We start from the raw sequence: 19,216 nt of genomic DNA on the forward strand, positions 1-19,216 counted from the left end.
GGCCGGAGCCCCCGGGAGCCGGAGCCGGGAGGAGCCGCGGCGGACCCCCCGGGCCCACCCCGCACTCCGAAACGAGACTCACCGCAACACACGAGGCCGGGCCGCGGAAGGGGGAGAGGCGAAGGCGTTTATTGAGCCCCCCGGGGGGACGGAGGGGACGCCGAGAGACCTCCACGCCCCTCTGAGGGGTCCGCCCGTCCTCCCCCGCACACCCACCGCCCTCTCCCCCAACACAAGCACGACTCTCCGGCCTCCCTGGCGGGTGCCCCCCGACCCGGCTGGGCCCAGAGTGACGGAATAGCCGTTATCGCTCCCCCACGGGGTGCGCGGGGGGTGGGGGTGGAGAGGAGGGACGGGGGGACGAGACCCCCCCCGCCCCCGCCCGCTTCAGGCGAACACCGTGACCTTGCCCTCCCGCCGCAGCCGCCGGATGAGTCCGGCTTCGGCCGTGGCGCTGTGCACCCCGGTGCGGCGGAAGGCCCCGGCGTGACGGTTCTTCTCCCAGTAGTGGTGCCAGTTTCCGTGGGGGTCGGCCCCGAACCCGAACACCGACACCTGCGGGAGGGGGAAGGCCGAGGGCTCGTCCGGGGCCGACGGACCCGGACCCCCTCCCTCCCGGCTGACGACGACGGCGTCGGTCGAGCGCCTGGCGCGTGCCGAGCCCCGTTCCGAGCGCTGGCTGGAGAGGAGGTCATCGGGTCGTCCCCCGTGGGGCTCCCAGGTCCGCACCCCCATTTGTCAGATGAGGAGACGGAGGCGCGGAGGAGCGAAGCGGCCCGCCCGAGGTCACCCGGCGACGAGCGGCGGGGCGGGGACGAGAATCCCCGTCCTCCGACTCCAGCCGGGCTCTCGCCGCTGAGCCAAGCTGCCTGTCTAGTCCTGATATCAGGTCTCCTCTTACCTGGTCACAGGTGTGCAGGGCGAAGAGCAGGGCCACGAGGCCCGTGGAGGGGTATCGTCCCTGCCGCTCCACCCAGCGATCGTGGATGTACTTGAGGAAGGCGGGGCTCAGGACCAGGGCCTGCGGGACGGACACGCCACGGGGGGCGAGGTGAGGAGGGGAGCGGGGCGGGTCCGCCCCTCGGGCCGGGGCGGCTGCGGTCGTCCGGTCGGTCGGCCGAGTGTATTTATCGAGTGCTGACGGGGTGCGGAGCGCTCGACGAGTCCCTTGGGGGAGGACAACGCGAAGGTGTGACAGACACGGTCCCCGCCCACCGCGAGCTTAGGGTCCAGAGGGGGAGACAGACCCCAGTAGGAATAAAGTACGGATACTGGACGTAAGCGGCGCGGGGACGGGAGCGGGCCGCCCCCAGGCCCCGCCGGCCGGCTGGGGATGAGAGCGGGCGGACCCAGGTCCCCGTTTCCCGACCGGCCCCCCGTGATTTACGGATTGCAAAAGGCGGAGGAGGAGGAGGAGGAGGAGGAAGAAGGATCGAGCAGGAAACGGCGCCCACCCCACCGGGGGAAGCTGCCGAACGAGCGGTGGGCCCGCGCCGCCATCCGAGTCTCCCCGAGGGCCGCCGTTGGCCCTGGACCCCTACCTTCTCCTTGTCCGCACGGATTCGGCTCCGGACTCTCCTGTAGGTGCTGGGGGAGGGGAGAGGGAGGGTGGTCGGCCATCCGGGCCCGGCCCCGCCCCCCAGCCTCCTCCCGAGAACCCGCCCTCAAAGGGGGCAAGGCCGGTGCCCTCTGACCCCGAGCCCGGCGGCCGCTCGCGCGCCGAGCCGCCGTTCCCACCCCACCGCCGTGGCCGCGCGCGCGCGAGCGGGCCCCGACCCACCGCTGGAGCCCTCCCGTGGTCAGCGCGCCCGCGGCCCACGTGAGGTCCTGAGACTTGAGGGGCAGCAGCAGCAAGCGGGCATCCGGGGGCAGGTCCCGGGCGCTCTCGGGGTAGAGCAGCAGCACAGACGTCCTCTGCCCCACGTCCCGCTCGAAGCCCCGCACGGGCGCCCGGTTCATCCTGCGGGGGGGGCCGGGGGTCAGCGGGGCCGCGGCCCGAGGACGCAGGGGCCCGGGCGGCGGCGGGCGAGGGGAGGGGGATCAACGGGGGGGGCAGACGAGGGAACGGAGACGGCAGACGGGGTGACGGGGTGGCACGTGGGGGAATCGGGGGACGGGAAGGGGCGGACGAGGGGATGGGGGGGGGGGCCGGGGACGGTCGCCCACCTGAAGACGGAGCGGTGCCGGTCGATGGCGGGCCCGTGTCCGGAGCCCAGCAGGTTCCCCGAGTTGCCCACGACGGCGCAGGTGTGGCAGGCGGGGCTGACGTCCGGGAGGCGCGGGGCGGGGATGACCGCGAACAGCCTGCGCTTGGCCTCCTCGAACTCCGTCCTGTTGCCCCGGCCCTGCAGACGCTGGCCAGGGGGCGAGGGGGGCCGGCTGGGCCCAACTCTCGGACACTCGCCCCCGCTGCCCACCCCCCGACCACTGCCCCACTAGGATGCGGGGGGGGGGGGAGGCCTAAACCCGAGGACACGGGGAGCTGGGGGTCCCGGGAGGTGGAGGCATGGAGAGCCGGGGGTTCCGGGAGCGAGGGGGCGTGGCGAGCTGGGGGGGTCCCGGGAGGAGAAGCTACGGGGGGGGGCTTGGGAGGAGGGGGGTAGGGTGGAAGGGAGCATGGGGATCTGGGGGTCCTGGGAAGCGAAGATAAGGGAGGGCTTGGAAGGAGGGGGACGGGGTGGAAGGGGCACGGAGAGCTGGGGGTCCCGGGAGGAAGGGGACACGGACAGCAGGGAGTTCCGGGAGGAAGGGGGCACGGAGAGCTGGGGGTGCGGGGAGGAGGGCGCACGGCGAGGGGCCCGGGGCCCGGGGCCCGACCCTCACCGACCACCAGCGCAGCACGGAAGCGGGCAGGGAGGCGTCCGGCGCCAGCAGCGGCTCCGCGGCCGGCTCGAACCGGGCGTCGAACCAGGGGGAGCCCGGCTGGCGGAGGCAGGGGCAGGGGCAGGGCCGGGGCCCAGGCGGGCGGCGCCGGGCCGCCAGCCAGAGGCAGAGCACGGCCGCCCCCAGGCACAGCGCCCCCGGCACCCGCCGCTGCCGCCGCATCCGGGGGGACCCCGGGGGGGGCCCCTGCCCCGGACCCCCGACCCCCGCCCGCCTCCGGGCCCCCGGCCTCGCTCCGCCCGGCGGCGCTCGGCCTCCGGCCCGGCAGGAAGAGGAAGTGGGGGGAAGGGGCAGGGCCCCGGGGGCCGGGGGCGGGGGCGACCGCCGGGCGGACCCCGGCGACCGGGGGAGGGGACCGGGACCCCCGGACGGGGCCGGGGAGGGCGGGGGGCCGAGCTCCGGGCCCCGCCGTCCGCCCGCCGGGTGACCCCGGCCTAGGCCCTAAGCCTCCCCGGGCCTCGGCGACCTCCCCCGCCAAGTGGGGTCGAAGGCCGCGGGCCCCACGTGGGGCGGGGGCCGCGTCCGACCCGATCCGATCCTACCCACCCCGGCGCTTAGTACGCCGCCCGCCGCCCAGGAAGCGTTTAACGGACGCCGCCGGCGTCGGTACGACCGAGGCCCTTCCCGGTCTCGGCTCGAACCTCCTCCCGCGGTCCCTAATTCGCGGCCGGCGGGCGGCTCCTCGCTCCTGCGGCCCCTCCTTCACTCCGTAGTATCTACTGAGCGCTCACCACGCGCAGGGCGCCGTGCTGAGCGCTCCCCGCCCCCGCCGTCTCCCGACACCCCACCCGGCCTTCTGGCCACGGCCTGAGACTCCGCCGCTCCCTCATCCGTAATTTCGATGTTTTACAGATGGACTTAATTCCTCTGGGCCGGAAACTCCAGGCGGGCGGGAAAGGCGTCCACCACCCTGGGCTACCGTGGCCCCCCGGGCGCTCGGTCCGGTCCCCGGCGCTCGCCAGGCCCTCCGTCGATACCGTCGAGCGACCGACTCGGGGGGTCCGTCTCCTCCGCCGAACCTCTCGGGGGGTCGGGGATCGCGCGAATCCACCCCGACGCTCGGTAGGGCGCCCGGCACGTAGTCGAGCGCCCGACGGATACCGCCGGCGCCGCCGCCGTCGTCGCGCTCTCCCGGGCGCTCCGCGCCCGACGGGTCCTCTCCGTCGACCGCCGGCCCGGCCCCGACCTTCGCCGCCCCCCGTTCCCCCGATCTTCCCCGGAAGCGGCGCGGCCCCGGCGGCCGGAGCGCGGGCCTGGGAGTCGGGGGGGTCGGGGGTTCTAATCCCGCTTGTCAGCCGGTGACTCGGGCGGGTCGCTTCGCCTCTCCGGGCCTCGGTCACCTCCTCCGTCAAATGGGGATGAAGACCGGCAGCGCCACGTGGGGCGACCCGACGACCCCGCATCTCCGCCGGCGCTCGGAACGGCACGTAGTGGGCGCTTAACAGATACCGACATCGTTATCGACTCCTGACTCCCAACCGCCCCCCCCCCCCCCCCCCGGGCCCCAACGCTGGCCCCCGACCCCCTCCCTTATTGTGACATCAGCCGGGCGCCCCTGTGACGTCGGCCCGACGACCCCCCCAGACACTGGGGCGCGGCCGGCCTGGCGGTCGATCGCGGTCTGGGGTCCCGGAGGGTGGGGGTCGGCAGGAACGCGGGGGTCCCCGTCCCCGCGCCCGGCGGCCAGGATGAGGCGGGTTCCCCGGCCCAGCTCGGCGGCCCCCTCCCATAAACCCAACCCGGCTTTCTTCAGCGACCACAGCAACAGCTCCGAAAGCGGCACGTCGGTGGACAGCGGGTCCCGGCGGTGAGGGGCCCCCGGGGACCCCCTCCTCCGGGGGGGGACGGCCCGGCTCGGCGGGGGGGTGGTCCTAACCGGGGGGGGGGGGGCCGGGAGGCGGGCCGGACCCCACGCTGCCTCGCCTCGAGACCCCATTTCCCCGAAAACTAGGGGGGGGGGGGCAGACGTGCGTGAGTTCCAGGGACCCCCGCCCCAAACCCTGTATCCTATAGAGAAGCGGCGCGGCTCAGCGGTAAGAGCCCGGGCCCGGGAGTCAGAGGTCCTGGGTTCTAATCCCCGCTCCGCCACCCGTCAGCCGTGTGACTTGGGGCGAGTCACTTCTCTGGGCCTCAGTTCCCTCATCTGTGAAACGGGGATGAAGACCGGGAGCCCCACGTGGGATAACCCGATGACCTCGTATCGCCCCCGTCCCAAGCTTAGAACGGTGCTCGGCACATAGGAAGCGCTCAACGAATACCCTCGTCGTCATTATTATTACCGGGGACACTCGGGCCCCCGGTCACTACGCTAGAAGCCAGGGCTCTGGAGTCAGAGGTCCCGGGTTCTAATCCCGACCCCGCCACTTGCCCGCTGCGACCCTCATACACGTGAGCCCGTCGTCGGGCAGGGACGCTCTCTCCCCGTTGCCCGATTGTCCATTACAAGCGCTCGGTACAGGGCTCCGCGCATAATAAGCGCCCGCTAAATACTACCGAAGGAATGACCTCGGGCAAGTCACTGAACTTCCCCGCGCCTCAGTGACCTCACCCGTAAAGAGGGGATGAAAAGCGGGAGCCCCACGCGGGCCGGCCCGATAGAGAAGCCGCGCGGCTCGGCGGGGAGAGCCCGGCCTTGGGAGTCGGAGGTCGCGGGTTCGAATCCTGCCTCCGCCACTCGTCCGCTGTGTGCCTGTGGGCGAGTCACGTCGCTTCCCCGGGCCTCAGTTCCCTCCTCTGTCAAACGGGGCTGGAGACTGGGAGCCCCACGTGGGACCACCCGATCGCCTTTGTATCCCCCAGCGCTTAGTACGGCGCTCTGCGCGTAGTAAGCGCTTAACGAATACCGACGTTATCATCATCAACGGACACCGTCGTCGGTAGTAGCGAGCGGGCCCAGGGTGCCGAGGCGACCGTGGGACGAGGGCGGCGCGGGACGGTGGGCGCCCGCCGCCCACCCTCTCCTCTCCCCATCGCTCCGCACGTGGCGAGCGCTTAACCAACACCGACGTCTCTCTTCCCGCCCGGGCAGGAGCCGGTCCGGCGCCGCGGCCTGGAAACTCAGCCCGGACCAGCCCGGGCCCGCCGACGAGGCCTGCGCCTCCTTCGCCCACTGTGAGGGTCCCGCGGGGCGGGCCGGGGGCCGGGGGCGAGGGGGGCCGGCAGTGCGGCTCGGGGGCGAGGGCAAGGGGCGAGCAGTGCGGCTCAGTGGAAAGAGCGCGGGCTTTGGGGTCAGAGGTCCCGGGTTCGAATCCCCACTTGTCCGTTGTGTGACTTCGGACGAGTCACTTCTCGGTGCCTCGGGTCCCTCATCTGTAAAATGGGGATGAAGACCGTGAGCCCCACGTGGGCCGACCCGATTCCCCTGGGTCGACCCCGGCGCTCAGAGCGGCGCGCGGCACCTAGTGAGCGCTTAGCAAATACCAACACTATTATTCTCTGCGCCTCAGTTCCCTCGTCTGTAAAATGGGGATGAAGACCGTGAGCCCCACGTGGGGCGACCCGATTCCCCTGGGTCGACCCCGGCGCTCAGAACGGCGCTCGGCACCTAGTGAGCGCTTAACAGATACCAACGTTGTTATTATTATTAGCCAGGGCTGGGGAGTCAGAGGTCCTGGGTTCAAGCAGCGTGGCTCTGTGGAAAGAGCACGGGCTTTGGAGTCAGTGGTCATGGGTTCGAATCCCCGCTCTGCCACTTGTCAGCCGTGTGACTGGGGGCGAGTCACTTCACTTCTCTAGGCCTCAGTTCCCTCATCTGTCAAATGGGGATGAAGACTGGGAGCCCCACGTGGGACGACCCGATTCCCCCGTGTCTCCCCCCAGCGCTTAGAACGGTGCGCGGCACGTAGTAAGCGCTCAACAGATCCCGACATTATTATTACATCCCCCCCTCCGCCACTTGGCAGCTGGGGGCCCGGGGGCCGAGTCACTTGACTTCTCTGGGCCTCGGTGACCCCCTCTGCAAAATGGGGATGAAGACGGGGAGCCCCACGGGGCACCCCCTCATCACCTCCCCAGCGCTTCGAACCACAGTGTTTTGCACAGAGTGAGGGCGGGAGGAAGAGGGTCGGATCTCTGTTCCCCTGCAGGTCCCGACCCCCGCGGCCTCTCGGAGCAGACCCCAGGCGGCCCCAGCGCCCCGCTGCCCCCCAAAAACTTGGGTAGGAGCCCCCCCACCCCGTTCCCCCTCCCCCCCCCCCCGCCCCCCGCGCTCCCCCCCAACGCCGCCCCTCCCCCCGCAGGCCAGCTGGGCCGGGCGGCGAGCGTCCTGCCCAGGGCGCTGGGCGAAGCGCTGTGCAGTGTCAGCAGGTGAGAACCGTTGGCGGGATGCGGGGGGAAGGGGGGGGGGCTTCTCCCCCGGGGGCGACGACGCGGGGGCCAGGGAAAGCCCGAGGGAGCCCCGCCGCGCTCCCCCCCGAAGGCCGTTCCGGTGGCGCAGCCCGGCTCCCCCCTCCCGCGCGCCTCCGTGGTACGACCCGCGCGCGCCCGCTCGAATGGGCGGCTCCACCCTGGGCGCCGTGCGCATGCGCTCACCTGCCCCCCCCCCGGGCGGGGGGGAAGGGAGGAGCCGCCTTCTGGCCACGCCCCCCCAAGGGCGGGGCCACTGCGACTCCGCCCGATGGGCGGGAGGCGCCGCTCTCCTGGCTCCGCCCACTGGGTGGACACGTGACCCCGCCCCCAAATGGGCGGGACCCGCTCTGGCCCCGCCCACCGCGAGTCTCCCGCTCCCGACACCGCCCCCTGGCGGGGACCCTCGCGCCTCGCGCCCCCGCCGGAGGTCACGGAGTCCGAGGGTCCCTCCCGGCTCGGTCCCCCCCCCCCGCAGGGCGGTGCGGTCCCTGCGCTTCGCCCTCACCGTCTTCACGCTGCTGGGCGTCGTCCTGGCAGGTGAGAGGGCCGGGGGGGTGACCCCATCCCCGTTCCCGGGGCCCGCGTTTCTGGGAGCCGCACCCCAACTCGCCCCACCTCCCCTCTCCCAGGGGGAGGGGGGAAGCGGGACCTAGAGGGCAGGGATCCCCCCCAGATTCCTACTCGTCCCCACGCTCCGGGGAGGGAACGGGCATCTCCGCGCTGGGGGGCGGCCCGGGGGGGGGGTCCCCGGCAGGCCTCCGGGGACCACCCCCCGGGTGCGGCCGGGGCGCTCCGTCCCCCTTCCTCTCCCCTTTCCCCCCTCAGCTGGATACCTCGGGGTCCCCGACCGGCTCCCCGGGCCCGGACAGGTCAGCGGGCGCGGGGGCCGCGTGCCGGGGGGCGGCGCGGACGGTGGACCGGGGGGCCGGGGCCTCATCCGTCCCCCGCTTCCCTCTCCCGTCCAGGAGGCGGACGAGTTCCTGACCCTGAGGTGAGGAGGAGGGGAGGGGTGGCCGCACGGGTCGGCGGGGAGACGGCCGGGCCCGGCCGCCCCGGCCCACCCGGTGCCCGTCCCCGGCAGCCAATACCACCGCGACGTGCGCGCCCACGGGCACCAGCTGAAGCTGCTCCGGGCCGAGCTGGCGCGGCTGCACGGCGAGGTCACGGCCCTGCGGGCGGCCAACACGCAGGTCAGCGGCCCCCCGCCGCCGGACCCGCCTCTCCCCGGCCCGGCCTCCCCCGGCCCGGGCCTCGTTTGACCCCCCAGCCTCGAGGGGTGGCCCTGGGGGCCCGGGCCCCCCCGCCCCCGCCCCCACCCCGGCCGACTCGCGTGTCCCCCCCCCCCAGCAAGTGGCCAAGCTGGTGTTCCAGCGGCTGAACGAGGACGTGGTGAGGAAGCCGGACTTCGCCCTGAGCTCCGTGGGTGAGGGTCCGCGCGGAGACGCCGAGAGGGGACGGGGGACGGGGAGGGGCGACACGAGGAGGGGGGAAACCGGGCTGCCGCGTGACCTCGGGCGAGTCACTTCGCGTCCCTGACCTCACCCGTAAAAGGGGGGTGAAGACGGAGCCCTAGGTGGGACGACCTCGTTACCTTCTATCCTCCCCCGTGCTCAGGACAGCGCTCGGCCCGTCGTAAGCGCTTAACGAGTACCGACGCCGTCAGTCGACTGACGGAGAGGGAGACCGACCCACCTAGGGCTCCTCAGAGATGGACGGGGATACGGTCCGGAGAAAAGGACCACTGCTCAGAGAGGGGAAGGGCAGAGTTGGAGACTCTCCCTCCCCTCCCTCCGCCCAACGCTATCTCTACGATTTTTATGTTGATATAATAATGCTGGTATTCGTTAAGCACTTACTCTGTGCAGAGCACCGTTCTAAGCACTGAGGCGGATCCGGGGTCTCCCCCCTCCTCTCGACTGCGTGCAGACTGTCGGCAGGGAATCACGCCACGGTTGTACCGTCGCGTTTTCCTTTCCCGAGCGTTGGGTAGAGCGCTCCGCACCCAGTAAGCGCTCGATACGACCGACCCAACGACAGAGGCGTTCCGAGACGGAGGCGCGGACAGACGTGGATACGGACGGGCGGAGGACGGAGACGCGGACCGAGTCAGGGATGGACGGAGAGGCGGCGGGAAGCGCCCGGAGGGACGGCGAGAGATGAAGGGACGGACAGAGACCCGGACAGGGAGAGGCAGAGACGGACCGAGAGTGGGGGAGGCAGCCCGGAGAGGGAGGGAGGGAGGGAGGGAGGGAGGGAGGGGCGGACAGAGACGCGGACACGGACAGCGTCCCCCGCCCCGGCTCTCGCGCAGGCGCCTCCATTGACCTGGACAGGACGTCTCAGGACTACGAGGACGGATTGGCCACCTATTTCTGGAACCGCCTCAGCTTCTGGAACTACGCCAAGTCACCCAGCGTCATCCTGGAGGTGGGAGGGCACGCGGGCAGGCTGGGGGGAGCGGGAGCGTGGGTGCCCGCGGACCCCCCCCCCACCCCCGTCTCGCCGCGCCTCCCCCGAGACCTCGCGGGCCGCACCCCCCGGTCCCGTCCGAAGGAGGGGTGGGGGAGGTGGGGGTCCGGTGGGCGGCCCCCCCCCCGCCCCGTGGCCGCCGACCCCGCCTCTCCCTTCAGCCGGACGTGTTTCCCGGGAACTGCTGGGCCTTCCGGGGGGCCCGGGGCCACGTGGTCATCCGCCTGCCGGGCCGCGTCCAGCTGAGCGACATCACCCTGCAGCACCCCCCGCCCAGCGTGGCCCACAGGGGCAGCACGGCCAGCGCCCCGCGCGACTTCGTCGTCTACGTGAGCCCGGCGCGGGGAGGGGGGTGGGGCCGCCGGGACCGGCTATTTGGGGGGGGGGGGGGCGGGCGCGGAGGAGGGGGTCCCAGGCGACCCCCTCGGTCCGTCGCCTTCTCTCCCCCCCGACCCCTCCAGGGGCTGCTGCCGGGTGATCACGAGGAGGTTTTCCTGGGAAGGTTCACCTTCGACGTGGAGAAATCCGAGATCCAGACCTTCCGCCTGCAGGTGTGTGCGTGTTGGGCCGGGGCGGGGAGGGGCGGGCGCCCGGGCGGCGCCGGGAGGGGAGCCGGGGCCTCAGCCGCCTCTCTCCGCGCCCGCAGAACCGGCCTCCCGCGGCCTTCCCCAAGGTGAAGATCCAGATCCTCAGCAACTGGGGGCACCCGCGCTTCACCTGCCTGTACCGCGTGCGGGCGCACGGGACGCGGGTGGCGGAGGGCGAGGGCGACGGCGCGCCGGGCCCCGACCACTCGGCCGTGACCCCCGGGGGCCCGGCCGAGCAGGAGGCGGCGGGGCGGGCAGACGGCCCGCGGGGGTGAGAGCCCGGCCGCCCGCCGGCCCGGGAGCCGCGGGGAGCCTCAATAAACCCGCTACGGTGTCCGCGGCTCGTGCCTGGGGGCCGCGGGGGGCAAGGGGAGCGGTAGGTGCCGCCGGGTGTGGGCCGGGGGGGGGGGGGGCGGGCGGCCGCCCCGAGGCGGCAACGGCATCCGGCTCTCCCCCTCCCCGCGTTCCGCGTCGGCGCCCTCCGCTCGCCCCTCCGGCGCGGGCAACCAGGGCCCTCCCTCCCCGGAGTAGGGCGCCCCCGCCCATCCCTGCTCCTCTTCCCTCCCTGGCTCCGCTCAAGTCGCCCTTGGCACCGTGACGCCGCCTCGGGCCCCCGTCGGAGCAAACCCGGACGACGGTCCGTCCGGATCGCGGTCCCCGCCCCTCCCGTCCCCGCGGGGTCCCCAGGTCATCCGGGACGCGGGGAGGGGTGGGTGGAGCCCTCGCGGGAGGGGGGGGGCCCTCTGAGCTTCCACCCCCCCCTTGGCCCCGGTGAGCCGGGCGCTAACCGGCGTTGACCCAAGAGGCCGCCTCCTCCTCAGATGACCGAGAGCCTTTATTGATGGGGTGGGACGGGGGAAGGGGGTGGGGCAGGAGGGGCTCCGGGCCTCGCTCCCCGCTCCAGTGCGGCGTCGGCGGTGAAAAAAGTACAAAAATACAAAACGGCATCCGGGAGCGGCACAGGAGGTGCCCTCTCACCCCCCCGGGGCCTGAGCCAAGCGGGCGGGGGCAAAGCGGTATCAGAACGTAAACGGAGCGCGTGGCGTCGGGGGCTAGGGCGCTTCGTGGCCGGGGGGAGGCCGGCGGGGGGCTCACGGCTGAGGGGACGGGGCGGGGGCGGGCGGCGGGCGGCGGCAGGGGGCCCAGCCCCGCATCCTGTAGTAAGACACCAGCTGCTGCGGGACCTCGGCCAGCACGGCCCGGGCCAGGGCTTCGCGGGGAGCCTGCAACGCATCGGAGGGGCCCCTGACTCACGGCTCCTCCGGGGTCCCTCCGGGTCCCTCCCCGCCGGCCCCGGGCCCGCCCCGGCGCCCCGACTCACGTTCTGGAAGCGGCGGAAGGGCACGAACTGGACGACGTCGCGGGCGGCGGCGTCTCCGGTCCGGGAGCGCAGGAGTCCCCCGTCCCCGTCCAGCCGCTCCATGGCCTCGAAGTCGGCGCCGCCGACGCCCACGACGATGACGGACACGGGCAGCCGGGAGGCCCGGACCACGGCCGCCCGCGTGGCCTCCTCGTCGGTCACCGCGCCGTCCGTCAGCAGCAGCAGCACGAAGTACTGCTGCCGGGGGAGAGGGGTCGGGGGCCGCTGAGGGGCGGGGACGGGCGGCCCGGGGAGCCCCGCCGCCTCCCCGCCGCGCCGCGCCCTCCCCGCTCCCCGGCCGGGATCCCGCCCTCACCGCGGCCTCGCCCTGCCGGGCGGCCTCCTCGGCGAACCGCGCCACGTGGTCGATGATGGGGGCGAAGTTGGTGGGGCCGTAGAGCCGGAGCTGGGGCAGGGCCAGGCGGTAGGCGTCCACGATCCCCTGGATGCCTGCGGGCGGGGGGGGGGGGGGGGGCCGCTTGAGAGACGGGGGTCTCCCCCGGGGCGGCCGCGGGCCGTCCCGGTCCACGCGACGGGGTGTCGCCCCGCCCTGGGCGGCGGGGTAGGACGGGGGTGCCGGGCTGACGCGGGCGGCGGGGCCCGGGGTCGAGCTGGTCCGCCCGGGGCGGCCCAGTAGGGGCGGGGGGTACACGGGGAGGGGACGGGCGGCGGGATCGGGTCGGGGGTGCCGCCCTCAGCCGGGCGGCAGAACGGCGAGCGTCCGTCCGCCCGGGCGGCGGGGTGAGGGGGGTCGGTCCGCCCCGGGGCGGCGGGGGTGATCGACAGGTCTCACCTTTGCAGTAGGGGTTTCCAGGGTTGAAGTTCAGGGCAAACTCGTGGGACACCTAGAGGGGACAAGGATGCCCATCGCCGCCTCCCTTCGCTCCTCCGCCCGGCGCCCCGTACCCGGGGGACGGGCCGAGACGCGTACGCCGCGGCCCCGGACGACCTGCTTCCGAGAGCCGGGACCCCGGGGAGGGATACCCCCGCGGCCCCGGCCCCCTCCCCGCCTCCCCCTCGGTCCCGCCGGGGAACGGGCGGAGGGAGCCCACCTGCCAGTCTGGGGGCACCTGGGCCCCAAATCCAAACGCGGGGAACAGCTTGTCCCTAAAGAGGGAGAGAGAGAGTCACCGGCTGGGGGGGGCGGGGGGCGGGGGAGAAGAGGAGGGGAGGCGCGGGGCCGGGGGGGGGGGCGGCGGGCTCACGCGTCGTAGTCCTGCACCACGCTGCCCACGCTCCACAGGGCCGTCAGGTACTCGTTGACCCCCGACGGGCTCAGGTAGTGCAGGGAGTCGGGGGAGGAGGGGTCCCCGTTGGAGCCGGTGAAGTCCACGCCCACCTGGGGACGCGGATCGTATCCATCGCCTCCGTCGAGCGCTCACCGCGAGCAGAGACCTGTGCTAAGCGCCTGCCCCGTGTCCGCATCCGTCATTTATTAATCTACCGTAACGGCCGCCTCCCCCTCTCTGGACCGTAAGCTCTCGGTGGGCAGGGACCGCGCCCACCGACTCCGTTCTACCGTCCGCTCCCAAGCGCTCGGCAGGCGCTCCCTAGGTACGACCGACGGCGCTCCGTCCGTCCCGCCGTCTGCCTCCCCCCCGCCCCGCCGCCGCCCACGCTCACGGTGAAGTTGATCTGGCAGCCGCCCATCACGTAATCCAGGAAGGAGAACTCGGTCTCGATCTAGGAACGAGGGCACGGGTCAGGCCGGGGCGAGGCGGGGGGCGGACGGAGGTCGGGGACGACGGGTCGGAGGGTCTCGTACCCGGCACGCCTTGACCCGGACGATCCCGGAATTCCTGTAGCTCTTCTTCTTCTTCTGCTTCTCGGGGTGGACGCACTCGAACTCCGCCTGGGGGATGGGGCGGAGGGCCGCGCTGGAGCCGACGCCCCGGGCCACCGCCGCACGCGGTCCCGGGCCCCGAGACCGGAGGCTCGTCTCTAGACCGTAACCCCCGCTCTGGGCGGGGGACGTGGCCGCCTAATCTGCGGTACCGGGCCCTCCCGGGGACCCGGCCCGGCCCCCCGCACGTAGCCGGCGCTCGACCGACACCCTTGACGGCGAGCGGGACGCGGTCCGAGCCCCGGGGACGACTCACGGGGAGGCCCGCGCCGGACCCCTGCAGCTGGGCCAAGGTGGTCTGGAAGGCGCCGATGAGGTCGTGGGAGCCGTCCCCGTCGTAGTCCAGGCAGCGCACCTGTGCGGGGAGGGGACCGGGGGGGCCGGCGGCCGGCCCGGGTCAGGGGTCGTCTTCCTCCCCTGGCTCCATCGGGCCCGGGACGGGAGCGGAGGGTGGGCCGGGACCCCGGGGAGGGCAGTCGGCCAGTCCCCCGCCTCACCTGGATCGGGGCATTGGCGTCGCCCCCGCAGAGGCTCTGCAGGGGGGTGCTGAACTTGCGCCAGGAGGGGTTTAGATCGTTCTTGATCACCTGCGGGGGGGAGCGCGGCGGGGGGTGGTCGGACGGGCCGGCCGCCACGGCGCCTCCCGTCCCCCGCCCGGTCCCCCCATCCCCACGGGGCTCTCCAGCGGGCCGCCCCGCCCCCCGTCGGGAAGGGAGTCGGGGGCGCAGGGGGTCCAGACCTCGGATCGATAGACCAGCCGCCACTGCTGCTCGTCCCACTGCCGGTACAGTTCCAGGAACGGGTCCGATTTGCCCAGGAAGTCCTGCCGCGGCCCGGGGGGAGTCGACGCTGGGGGGGGGGGGGGGGGGGGCCGCCCGGACCGCGGCCTCCCCCGGCCCCGCCCGCCGCCGCCCCCGGGCCGGGCCCGCACGTTCTGGATGGACCAAGAGGGACCCGAGGCCCCAAACCACTACCGGGGTTTTGGACCCCGGACCGGCCTGGGCCTCCCACAATCTCGGGACAATCCCACCCCCGTGGACCTCCCAGGACCTCCCCAAACCCTCCTGAACCTCACGGAGCCCCCAGGTGAATAACGTCGGTAGCCGTGAAGCGCTTACTATGGGCAGAGCACTGTTCTAAGCGCTGGGGGAGACACGGGGGAATCAGGTCGTCCCACGGGGGGCTCGCGGTTTGAATGCCCATTTTACAGATGAGGCAACTGAGGCACAGAGAAGTGACTCGCCCACGGGCACACAGCTGACGAGTGGCAGAGCCGGGATTCGAACCCATGCCCTCGGGCTCCAAAGCCCGTGCTCTTTCCACTGAGCCACGCTGCTTCTCATGACTTCTCCCACGCTGCCTCTCACAAGTTCTCCCCATAACCTCTTGGGACCCCCACTTACCTCCCCCTGTAAGCCTGCGGGACGCCCACGTCCCCCCACCCGGAGCCTTCTGGGGACCCCCGCGTCCCCCTCCTGACCTTTATTCTTCTCCCCACCGCCCCTCCCGCGTACATACTTCGGGACCACAGATCCCACCCGCCGTCCCCCGAGTCCCGCCCGTCCCCGCTCCGCCTCACCCCCGCCCACTACCTTCTTGTCCAGATTCCTGGCCTCCATCTCCAGAGCGACCACTTGGGCATCTTTGATTTCCTCCGCCGAGATCTAAGCCCGGGGAAGGAAACGGGGATCGGAGGTCGGGACTCCGCGGGGGGCGTCGGGGGGGTCTAGCCCGTGGCCCCCAGAGCTCTCGGCGGCCGGGGGCCTCCTCTCGCCGCGGGGGCCCGGGCCGGCGCAGAGCCGAGAGCCCTCGGTCGAGACCCCCGGCCCCCACCGCCGCCGTCTCCGCCCCCCCCCGCGCAGCCCACCCTCTCACCGTAACGGTGCCCTTTCCGGCCGGCTTTCCCGGCTTCAGCATCAGGGGCAGGGTCAGGGTTCGGCCGGACACGATCTGGGAGCGGAACCGAAGCGGGGGGGTGGGGGACGGGACGGTGAGGCCCGGAGGCGGGGCAACCGGCCGCCCCCCGACCGGGCTCTTCGCTCGGGACCGGGGGGCAGAGGGGCGGCGCGTCCGGGGCCCCGCCCCTCGGGGGAGACCGCCCCCCCGCCCAGGTCCCCCACCGTCACCCCGGGCACCTGCCCCAGGGAGCACTCGGCCCCGCCCAGGAAGTCGTCATCGCTCAACTCCGGGGACCGGTTGTCGATGTCGTAGATGTCGAATCTGAGCCGCTGGACGGTCTCGAAGCGGTAGTCCACACGTAACGGCCGGGAGAAGTCCGGGCTGGAGCAGTTCCGGATCCGCTCGGTGCGGCCCAGCTGCGGAGGGGGCGGCAGGATCTGAAGGCGGGGGGCCCGGGCGCCGCCCCGCGTCAACCCGAGCCCCCTCGCCCCCGGCTCGCCCGCGTGCGGGGGCGCCCCACCCCCGCCCCCTCACCTCGGCCCAGCCCCCGGCCCCCAGGTCCTGCAGCAGGACGCACAGGGGGTCCGACTGGGAGCCGACGTCCCCGTCCAGGAGGTCGCGGCAGGAGACGGTCAGATGCACGGTGGTCACGCAGCGGGCCATCTGGAGGGAGACGGGGTCCGGGGTCAGAGGGCCGCGGGGACCGCCCCCCCGCCCCCCCCCGACCCCGGGGGACTCGGCCCTCCTTCCGGACGGCCGCGGGCTCTCTTTCGACGCCCGCCTCTCCCCTCCATCCCTCGACGGCCTGGGACCCCGAAACCTGCCTCCCCTCACCTCCCCCGTCACGGGCATCTCGGGGACGGGGAGGAGGCAGGAAGGCTCAGGGAGGGAGAGGGCAGGACGGGGCAGGGAAGGGCTGGGAAAAAGCGGGGAGGGGCAGGAAGCGGACGGGGGGGGGCCCGCGTGAAGTCAGAGGGACCTGGATTCTAATCCCGGCTCCGCCACCCGTCCGCCGCGTGTGACCTCGGGCGAGTCGCTTGACTTCTCCGGGCCTCCGTTACGCCGTCTGTAAGGTGGAGATTGAGACGATGAGCCCCGTGGGGGACAGGGACTGGGTCCGGCCTCGTGACCTCGGATCTACACGGCCCCCGACCCAGCGGCCGGCACACGGTCAGCGTTGAACGAAGACCGCACGAGAAGGAGAGAGGGGCGGGGCGGTGGGCGAGAGCATTTCCGACCCCAACGGCCCCGCATCCGTCACCGCCCGGCGCGGTCGTTCGACCCTAGACCTCCTCTGACACCACCCCTCCCCGTAGCGACCCAGCTCCCTCCTGACCCCGACCTCACGGTGACGGCGGCCCTGGCGCTGACCCCCGACCCGCTGAGGCCGGGCCCTCTCCGGGCCCCTCCCCGACGCCCTGGGGCGCCCCAACTGCCCTCTGGGAGCGGCTCTGACCTGCCCGACCGCCCCACGGCTCCCCGCCTGGACCCCGGGTGGCTCAGCGTGCATCCACACACTCGCATCCACACCCACACCCGCCCGCCGCCCCGACCCCGCCGGTCTCGGAGCCCCGCGAACCGCCGAATCACAGGGGACGTCCCCGCCGAGCGGAGTCGGACCGGGACCGACCCCGGGGCCTCCCCGGCACGAGCCGCCGCTGGCCACAACCCCGCAGGCCAGTGTAGCTTTCGCCGTTCCGGCTCAGCCTCCTCCTCTTCCAAATGACCTCGGCCCGACCGGACGCTACCGCCGACGCGACGGCCCCGACTGGCCGGCCACCGCCGCCGGCCCGACGCCCTGGCCGGCCAGACCCCGCCGGCGGCGGCCCGACACCCTCGCCGGGGGGACGTCGCCACTGGCCCGATAAACTCACCGACCGGACGCCGCCACCGACCCGACACCTCCGTTGGCCCGACCGCCACCGGCCTGCCGTTGCGCTCGTTAGCCAGACACCACCCGGCGGCACCACCGGCCGGACGTCCTCACGGGACGTTCTCCGTATCGCCGCCCGGATGCCGCCGCCAGCCCGACACCCTCACCGGCGGCCGCCGCGGCCGCCGCGGCCGCCGGCCGGACACGGCTTGTCGTCCCGCGCCGCCTGGTCCGGGGGGTGGGGGAGCCTGGCTAGCTGTCCCGGGGGGGGGTGGGGGGCCGGGCCAGGAGCTCACTGACCCCCGCTGCTCCCGGCCCGGTGCGACGAGCGGCCCCTTCGCCTCCCGCCTTGGGGAGCGCCCGCTGAACGCCCCCGTTACCGCCTCGCCCCGCCCGGGGTGGGGGTAATAACCTGGGGAGGAGCTTCTTTTCCCCCCTTTTAAGAGCATCTGCGTTACTCACGACGTGCCACGCGCTGTTCTGAGCCCCGGAGTACACCCAAGATGATCAGGTTGGACAGTCCACGTAATGATAATAATCACGGCACATGTTAAGCGTTTACCACCTGCCAAACACTGTTCTAAGCGCTGGGGCAGACACGAGTTAACCAGGTGGGACCCAGTCCCCGTCCCACATGGGGCTCACCCTCTTAATCCCCATTTTACAGATGAGGTGACTGAGGCCCAGGGAAGTCAAGTTACTTGCCCAAGGTCACAGAGCAGGCACGAGGCGGAGCTGGGCCCGGAACCCAGGTCCTCGTGAATCCGAGCCGTGCCGCTTCTCGCCGTGAGCCCCCTGGACCGGAAGCGCCTCTAATAACGCTGGTATTCGTTAAGCGCTTACTGTGTGCACAGCACCGTTCTAAGCGCTGGGGGAGATCCAGGGTCAACGGGTTGTCCCACGTGAGGCTCACAGTTAATCCCCGTTTTCCAGATGAGGGAACTGAGGCCCAGAGAAGTGAAGCGACTCGCCCACGGTCACAGAGCTGACGGGTGGCAGAGCCGGGATTCGAACCCATCGAACTCTACCGGGCGGCGAGGAACCCGGAGGTCCGGGCCCCGCCCGAGGACGCGGAGGTCTCTCTCCCGTACTTCCCCGGGGCAGCGCGGCCCATCGAACGACGGGGGACAGGGACCTGCCCGTGGAGACGGAGATCTTTCTGCCGGCGGCTTTGGCGGGGATCGGAGACCTGCCCGAGGGTGCGGAGATCCCTCTGCCGAGCTGCCCCGACTGGCCCGGGTCATCGAACATCAGAATAACTGCCTTGAGGACGCAGAGATTTCGCTCCCCAGCTGAGAAGGGACCATTCATTCCTTCCTCTTCCCCGTCCCTGCGGCCCGGCCCAGCCCGAACCCGCGATGGAGAACCCCGCGACAGCTGTGGCTGTCTGACGCCCGCCCCGGTGGTATCAACCTTTTACAAATCAGTGGCTTGCCTGCCTTTAAGTCAACCCCGCCTCCCATTTACTCCTAAATGTTTCCACTCTCCCATGTTTCCCAGCAGTATCTCTAGAGGAGATCTCCGACCTTCTCTCAAAATCCACCCCTTTCCTTCGCACCTCGTCCCCTCCGTTCTTCCCCTGACCCGCCATCTTCCACTGTTCCCTCTCCAGTGGCTTTTTCCCCGCTGCCTTCCCACACCCTCATGTCTCCCCATCCTAAAAAAAAATTCCTCCCCTGACCCCACGGCTTCCTCCACTCATCTCCCTCCTACCATTCCTCTCCAAACTCCTGAGGGAGGACTCGAGTTCCTCTCCTCCAATTCTCTCCTTGCCCCCCTCCCATCCGCTTTCCGCCTCCTCCGCTTCACGGAAACCTCCCTCTCAGAGATCACCGCTGATTTCCCCCTTGCCAGATCCAACGGCCTCTACTCCATCCCAGTCCCCCCGGACCGCTCGGCTGCCTCTGACACCGTCCGCCGCCCCCCTCTCCCGGAAATATTATCCGATCTCTGCT

The 19,216-nt window shown here is 72.4% G+C and overlaps 3 protein-coding genes across 5 annotated transcripts in view; 1 reads left to right on the forward strand and 2 right to left on the reverse strand.

Annotated features, from left to right (window-relative positions):
* Positions 1-106: 106 nt before the first annotated feature.
* Positions 107-3,045, reverse strand: LOC114806166 (CMP-N-acetylneuraminate-beta-galactosamide-alpha-2,3-sialyltransferase 2-like). Its single transcript, XM_029049545.1, has 6 exons — positions 2,824-3,045; positions 2,167-2,354; positions 1,781-1,960; positions 1,542-1,587; positions 902-1,021; positions 107-555 (listed from the first exon to the last, which is right to left on the reverse strand). Exons 1-6 carry the CDS (start codon positions 3,043-3,045, stop codon positions 388-390), a joined length of 924 nt encoding a protein of 307 aa, XP_028905378.1. The 3' UTR covers positions 107-387.
* A 1,407-nt stretch (positions 3,046-4,452) lies between these two features.
* On the forward strand, positions 4,453-10,622 carry SPAG4 (sperm associated antigen 4). The gene is made up of 13 exons (XM_029048736.2): positions 4,453-4,690; positions 5,912-5,994; positions 6,969-7,040; positions 7,122-7,188; positions 7,706-7,767; positions 8,056-8,099; positions 8,196-8,221; positions 8,312-8,420; positions 8,578-8,653; positions 9,542-9,657; positions 9,861-10,028; positions 10,161-10,250; positions 10,346-10,622. The coding sequence occupies exons 1-13, from the start codon at positions 4,572-4,574 to the stop codon at positions 10,559-10,561; spliced, it is 1,248 nt and encodes a 415-aa protein (XP_028904569.1). The 5' UTR covers positions 4,453-4,571; the 3' UTR covers positions 10,562-10,622.
* A 656-nt stretch (positions 10,623-11,278) lies between these two features.
* CPNE1 (copine 1) overlaps positions 11,279-19,216 on the reverse strand; it is a 28,312-nt gene continuing 20,374 nt past the window's right edge. Inside the window, exons 1-16 of one of the 3 annotated variants that reach the window (XM_029049108.1) lie at positions 16,368-16,406; positions 15,923-16,051; positions 15,625-15,804; positions 15,365-15,439; positions 15,082-15,153; positions 14,229-14,312; positions 13,987-14,076; positions 13,746-13,844; positions 13,412-13,498; positions 13,270-13,329; positions 12,852-12,985; positions 12,699-12,753; positions 12,440-12,491; positions 11,963-12,096; positions 11,608-11,841; positions 11,279-11,509 (exon numbers count right to left, since the gene is read on the reverse strand). In XM_029049108.1, the coding sequence (XP_028904941.1) occupies positions 11,378-11,509; positions 11,608-11,841; positions 11,963-12,096; positions 12,440-12,491; positions 12,699-12,753; positions 12,852-12,985; positions 13,270-13,329; positions 13,412-13,498; positions 13,746-13,844; positions 13,987-14,076; positions 14,229-14,312; positions 15,082-15,153; positions 15,365-15,439; positions 15,625-15,804; positions 15,923-16,051 (1,617 nt within the window). In that variant the 5' untranslated portion in view covers positions 16,368-16,406 and the 3' untranslated portion in view covers positions 11,279-11,377. Of the gene's footprint in view, positions 11,510-11,607; positions 11,845-11,962; positions 12,097-12,439; positions 12,492-12,698; positions 12,754-12,851; positions 12,986-13,269; positions 13,330-13,411; positions 13,499-13,745; positions 13,845-13,986; positions 14,077-14,228; positions 14,313-15,081; positions 15,154-15,364; positions 15,440-15,624; positions 15,805-15,922; positions 16,052-16,367; positions 16,407-19,216 lie in introns of those variants that run through there. The other 2 variants (XM_029049107.1, XM_029049109.2) reach the window with 2 other exon arrangements.

Source organism: Ornithorhynchus anatinus, chromosome 21 (assembly GCF_004115215.2).
Source record: "Ornithorhynchus anatinus isolate Pmale09 chromosome 21, mOrnAna1.pri.v4, whole genome shotgun sequence".
NCBI classification, from domain to species: Eukaryota; Metazoa; Chordata; class Mammalia; order Monotremata; family Ornithorhynchidae; genus Ornithorhynchus; species Ornithorhynchus anatinus.